The sequence below is a fragment of the Hylobates moloch genome, unplaced genomic scaffold (assembly GCF_009828535.3).
Source record: "Hylobates moloch isolate HMO894 unplaced genomic scaffold, HMol_V3 SCAFFOLD_8, whole genome shotgun sequence".
NCBI classification, from domain to species: domain Eukaryota; kingdom Metazoa; phylum Chordata; class Mammalia; order Primates; family Hylobatidae; genus Hylobates; species Hylobates moloch.
In genome coordinates, this window is record NW_026652283.1 from 19,860,032 (window position 1) to 19,866,896 (window position 6,865).

Below are 6,865 nucleotides of genomic sequence, written 5' to 3' on the forward strand. Positions count from 1 at the left end.
TCTCTTTGCTTGGGTCTGGTAGTATTTGTTTTATAAATATGATTGATTCAGTATTGAGTGTGAATATATTTAGATTAGTTAAATCTTGTTGAATTAAATGCTTTATCATTGTATAATGCACTTATTTGGTTTTTTTTTTAACCGTTGTTTGTTTAAGGTCTGTTTTATTTGATACAAAGAGAGGAATTTCAGCTTATTTTTGCTTTCCATTTGAAAGATAGATCTTTCTTCATCCTTTTACTTTAAGTCTATGGGTGTCCTTACATATGAGATGGATTCCTTAAGGGCAGCAGAAGGTTGCCTTTTTTTTTTTAATCCATTTTGCTACTGTATGTCTCTTATATGGAGCATTTAGGCAATTTACATTCAAAGTGCATATTGATATGTGAGATTTTGTACCTCTCATACTGTTGTTAGCTAGTTGCTTTATAGTTGCAATTGTATAGTTACTTAATAGGATCTGTAGGCTTTGTAATTATGTGTGCTTTTATGGTAACAAGTATTGGTCTTTTTTTTTTTCCTGTTTTGAACTCCTTTGAGCATTTTTTCTAAAACTGATCTGGTGGTGACTTATTTCCTTAGCATTTACTGGTCTGGGAAATACTTTATTTCTACTTTATTTACAGATCTTCATTTGGGAAGTTATGAAGTTCTTGGCTGTCGTTATTATTATTATTCTTTTGTAAGTCTAACAATAGGCCCCCAATCTCTTCTAGCTTGTAATGTGTCTGCTGGGAAGTTCACCTTTAGTCTAATGGTATTTCCTTCATAAATAATTTGGCCCTTTTCTCTAGCTGCGTTTAAGATTTGTTCATTCAAGTTGAACTTAGGCAATCTGATGACTATATTCCTCTAGAATGGTTGTTTTGTATAGTACCTCATAGGTGTTCTCTGAATTTCTTGTATATGGATGTGAAGCTCTGTAGCAAGATTATTTTTTAATTTCTGAATTATTCCCACAACTGTGTTTTCTAAGTTGCTTACTTTTTCTTTTCTCTCATTAATGCTAATTATTCATAGGTCTTGTTGCTTTAAATAACTCCATGTTTCTCAAAGCCAGCACTTGTTTTTTTTACCTTCTATTTTCTTTATTTTTTTATGACTGTGTTAATTTGAAAGACCAGTTTCAAGATTTTATTAGTCAGGGTTATCTAGAGGGATATAAAATATTATAAAAAAGATATATAGAGAGATTATATATATCATATGATATATATAGATTATATATATAATCTATATATATTATATATCCTATATATCATATTATATATATAGAACTAAAAGAACATATAAAATATGATTTTATATATATATAGGAGCATATTAAGGAGTATTAACTCACATGATCATATATCTATATATCTCATAAATATATCATATATATATATATTATATGTGGAAGTGTATTAAGGAGTATTAACTCACATGATCACAAGGTCTTACATCAGGCCATCTGCAAGCTGAGGAGCAAGGAAGCCAGTCCAAGTCCCAAAGCTGAAAAACTTGGAGTTTGATGTTTGAGGGCAGGAAGCACCCAGCACAGGAGAAAGATGTAGGCTGGGAGGCTAAGCCAGTCTAGTCTTTTCATGTTTTATATTCTGGCCATGCTGGCAGCTAATTAGATGGTGCCCAATCAGATTAACGGTGGGTCTGCCTTTCCCAGCCCACTGACTCGATTGTTAATCTCCTTTGGCAACACCCTCACAGACACACCCATGATCAATACTTTGCATCCTCTAATACAATCAAGTTGACACTCATTATTAACTATCACAAAGATCTTTAATTATTTTTTATGCTTAGTCTAATTTATTGTCAAAGTTTCCAAATGTATTTTGGAATTCTTCTGGTAAATTTTTTAATTCCAGAAGTTCTACTGGTTTTTTTCTTAATACATCCATCTCAGCTTTCATATCCTAAATTGTTTTTCTGGTTTCATTTATTGGTTTTCAACTTCCTCTTGGATCTTCTTAAGTTTTCTTGCAATTTAAATTTTGAATTCTTTATCTGTCATTTCAAACTTTTCAATATGATTAATATCCATTGCTAGAGAGCTTGTGTGACCGACCCTCTGGAGTTGTCAAGATATTCTGGCTATTTGTTCTGCCAGAGTTTTGTGCTGATTTCTTCTCATTTGAGGAAGCTGACATTTGTTATTTTGAATTTTCTGTTGTTTGAATAGGACATTTTAAATTTTTTATTATTTCTTCCCTTGAGGATATGACTGTGGTGTATGTTGTATATGATGGTTTGTCCTCATTTCTGGGTTTCGTGAGGCCACGGCTTAATAGGGGTCCATTGGTTGTGGATAGATTCTGTGCAGTGGTTTTCTTAGATGTTACTTGTTGTTACGACGTATTGGATGTATGATCTGACACACCATCTGTTATGTGGCTGAGGGTATGGAGGTCTTAGGAATCTTATCTTGGGGGCTAGCTGCAGTGCAGCTGCAGGCTACAGGCATGCCCCTCCAGTGACTATCATAAAAATGGGTTCAGGGTGGAGCCTCTTTCCCAAGTCCAGAGCAGGCAACTCCATGATCTGTTTGTCCTCCATTGCCAGGATACTACTGTTATGTGTAGGGAGGGGTAGCTGGACCCCGCCCTTCATATAAGCCCAAGCAGTGCAGGCTCACTTTTATCTGGGCTGTAATTCCTGCAAAAAACATAAAAGATGCTTTATCTGAGTGCATACATAACAGTCTTCAGCAGGAAGAACCACTGCTGTGTCCACAACAGTGTACGGTGGAGAGGGTGGGAAATTACCCTCTATCCAGATTCATTCCTGAGTGTTGATACTGCCTCCTTTAGTAATTGGTGTTGTGCCCATGTTCTCTTTGTCCCAAGGGAAGCTATAGTTGGCTACAGTCCCCACTCTCTTAAGGGAAGATCACATTGAGGGTTAGATCTCCAGAGGTCTTGCTGTTTCCCCAAAGTCCACTGACCCCTGTGCCTGCCAAAGTCAGAGAAGTTTGTTGGATATGTTTGCCAGGAACTTGGTGATGTGGTGACTCAAAGATGGAGAATCCTCAGGAAGGTCAGTGGCATACTATAGATGCACAAACAGTGTGGCACATCCTTCCTTTAGATAGGAAGGTGATGCAGCCGTACCTGTGCAGGCTGGCCACCTAGTTGTCTATCCCTGGGGAGTTCCCAAATTGCCACCAATAGCATTACCCTGGGTCAAGAGGGCAGAGGAAATTCCCAACAATTTGGTGGTCAGCAGATTAACAGAGATGTGAGGGGAGCAGAGAAGCACTTTTAGCTACATTTTCACAGGATTCTCTGGGGGCTGATTATTGCCAGGTTTTACTGCTTTTCTTTACTGCACCACAGCTTCTTCTTCTGGGCACTTTAACAGTTCCTGGCTCTCTTTCCTCAGTTTTTCATTTGGAACTTCCTTATTCACCAGTAACTTTGATCTTCTTTCTGAGGAGAACTGTAATTTGATGTCCCTGGTCTGCCATCTTGAAAAGAACTTGACTTCTTTTTTTTTTTTTATCAGTGGTAGCATGATATATCTTCCTCTATCTAATTACTTTTAATCTATACATCTTTAAAGTAGATCTTTTAGAGACTACATATAGTTTGTTTCTTCTTTTTAATCCTTTAACAAACTCAGTCTTTTAATTGCTGGATGTAGATCATTGACATTAAAAGTGACTACTGATGTTGTTAGACTAATGTTGATCATAATTTTACTATTTTCTGTTTGTTATATATGTTCTTTGATCCTATTTTTGTCTTCTATTCTTTTTTCTTCTGTTGTGTTCTTAACTAGTTTATATGACTCTGATTTTATATGACTATGTAATTACAAATTTTTATGTTACCTTTCTTTATGTATATCAAGTTTCTGACCTATATGAGTCTCTCTAAAAAGCTGCTCTTAACATTTCTTACAAGGAAGATGTACTGGAAAAACATTTCTTCAATTGTTGTTTGTCTGAGAATGTGTTTATTTCTACTTTACTTTTAAAAGAATTTCACAGAGTACAGAATTTTAAGTTGGTGATTTTTTTCTCTTAAGACTTTAAATATTTCACTCCACTCTCTTCTTGCTTGCATAGTTTCTGAAGAGAAGTCTGACATATTTTCTCCCCTATAGATAAAATTTGTTTTACCTTCTGGTTAGTTTCAGGATAAAGTTTTCTTTATCTTTGACTTTGTGTAATTTGAAAATAACACACCTACATGTAGTTTTTCTGGTCAATAATAACTTATTTGTATATTTAAAAATAGGAAGTGTAGTTGAATTGTTTGTAACTCAAAGGACAAATTCTTAGCATTTTCTAAGTTTCTTGAATCTGTGATATAGTGTCTGACATTAATTTAAGAGAAATTCTTAGTTTTTTTGAGATGGAGTCTCACTCTGTTGCCCAGGCTGGAGTGCAATGGCATGATCTTGGCTCACTGCAACCCCTGACTCCCAAGTTCAAGTGATTCTCCTGCCTCAGCCTCCTGAGTAGCTGGGATAACAGGCGCCTACCACCACACCCAGCTAGTTTTTGTATTTTTAGTATAGACGGGGTTTCACCATGTTGGTCAGGCTGGTCTCTAACTCCTGACCTCATGATCTGCCTGCCTCAGCCTCCCAAAGTGCTGGGATTACAGGGGTGAGCCACTGCACCTGGCCAGTAATTATTTTTTAAAAATATTTCTTTTGCTCCTTTTCTCTTTGTTTTCCTTCTAACCTTTCTATTACACACACTTATATAATTGTCTCAAAATTTATATATAATTTCAATTGGTTTACTTTTTAGTCTTGTTTCTCTTTGCTTTTCAGTTTTGGAGTTTTTCATTGATATATCCTCAAATTAGAGCATCTTCATCAGCTGTGTTCTATCTATTAATAAGCCCATCAAAGGCACTCTTTATTTCTGCTACAGAATTTTTTATTTTTAGCATTTTTCTTGGGTTCTTAAAATTTTTATTTTTATACTTACATTGCCCATCTGTTATTGAATGCTATCTACCTTATTGATTAGAACACTTAACATATTAATCATAGTTGTTTTAAATTCCATTTTGAAAATTTCCACGTCCCTGACATATCTAGATCTGGTTTAAAGCTTACTTATTCTTTTCAATCTATGTTTTTATTTTTTCACTTTTGGTATGACTGGCAATTTTTTTCATTACAGCTAAGCATAATGCATTGTGTAAAAGGAACTGCTTTGATAAGCCTTTATTAATATGGTGTAAGGTGCTGGAGAAAGGGTAGCATTCTACAGGCCTATATTTAGGTTTTATTATATTAGTTATAATCCAGTAGCCTCTGGATTATAAATTTCAGACATACTTCTCAGTTTCTCCTCCTAGCTGTAGGTGGGGCAGGATGGCTTAAGAGGGCTTGAGTTGTATATTTTTCTCGTTCTATGAAGAAGGCCAGAGGCAACTAGAGCATAGTTTCTATGGCTTCATAACCCTATTACAATAATAAAATATATCATCATGCCCCAATAAAGAGAATTATTAGAATTATTATCTTAATATTTTATTTATGATTTTTTTTCTTTAGGATCTGGATACTGGAGAAAATGTTGTAAGTTATTACACACAATTTAAAATGATTTATTGTTTTATTTTGTCTATTTCCACAGATGGGTCTACTTGGGCTTGTCTTCAATGTTAAGAGTCTCATCACTTGTTTTATATATTATATTAATTTATGCCATGAAGAAAAAATATCAAGAGAAAGATATTAATGTATCAGAAAATGGAAGTGTCATGGATGAAGCAAACTTAGAATCCTTAAATAACAATAAACATTTTGTCCCTTCTGCTGGGGCAGATAGTGAAACACATTATTAAGGGGAGAAGAAAAGCCACTTCTGCTTCTATGTTTCCAAACAGCATTGCATTGATTCGGTAAGATGTTATTTTTGAGGAGTTCCTGGTCCTTTCACTAAGAATTTCCACATCCTTTATGGTGGAAGTATAAAAATAAGCCTATGAATTTATAATAAAACAAACTATATGTAGAAAAAAATGAGAGTACTCATTGTTACGTTATAGCTATGTATTTGTGGTTAAGGTTAGACTATATGATCCATACAAATTTAAAGTGAGAGACATGGTTATCATGTCACAAAAGAAAAAATACTTGTTCAGGTAATTGTAATTCTTAATAAAACAAATGAGTATCATACAGGTAGAGGTTAAAAAGGGGGAGCTAGATTCATATCCTAAGTAAAGAGAAATGCCTAGTGTCTATTTTATTAAACAAACAAACACACAGTTTGAACTATAATACTAAGGCCTGAAGTCCAGCCTGGATGTATGCTACAATAATATCTGTTACTCACATAAAATTATATATTTCATAGACTTTATCAATGTATAATTAACAATTATCTTGTTTAAGTAAATTTAGAATACATTTAAGTATTGTGGAAGAAATAAAGACATTCCAATATTCGCTAGCTGTGATTGTCAAACAACATATTACATTATGTGTTAAGTTTCCATTGGACTTATGGTAACGTATTAGGAAAAATTGACTTTGACTAATGTGGCCACTCTCATACTTATCTTAGCTAGATTTCCTGGATCATTTGCTTCACCTTCCTACATCAGCACTTGCTTCTTCACTTTGTACTCAGGTTATGAAACCAGCTTCTTTTTTTAAACCCCATGAAGCAAATTCTACAGCTTTTTTTCTTTTGCAGCTTTCCCACGTCTCTTAGTCATCATAGAATGACAGAGAGTTAGGGCCTTGCTCTAGATTAGATTTGGCCTAACGGAACATTGTGGCTGCTTTGTTCTTCTATCCAGGCTACTGAAGTTTTCTCCATATTAGCAATAAGTCTGTTTCACTTTGTTATTATTTGTGTGTTCACTGAAGTAGGACTCTTAATTATCTT

The 6,865-nt window shown here is 34.6% G+C and overlaps 1 protein-coding gene across 1 annotated transcript in view; it reads left to right on the top strand.

The window, feature by feature from the left end:
* LOC116472758 (solute carrier organic anion transporter family member 1B1) overlaps positions 1-6,422 on the top strand; it is a 102,319-nt gene extending 95,897 nt beyond the window's left edge. The window contains exon 15 of the mRNA XM_032159785.1: positions 5,603-6,422. Within this exon, the coding sequence (XP_032015676.1) occupies positions 5,603-5,813 (211 nt within the window). The 3' untranslated portion in view covers positions 5,814-6,422. The remainder of the gene's footprint in view (positions 1-5,602) is intronic.
* The last annotated feature ends 443 nt before the right edge of the window (positions 6,423-6,865 follow it).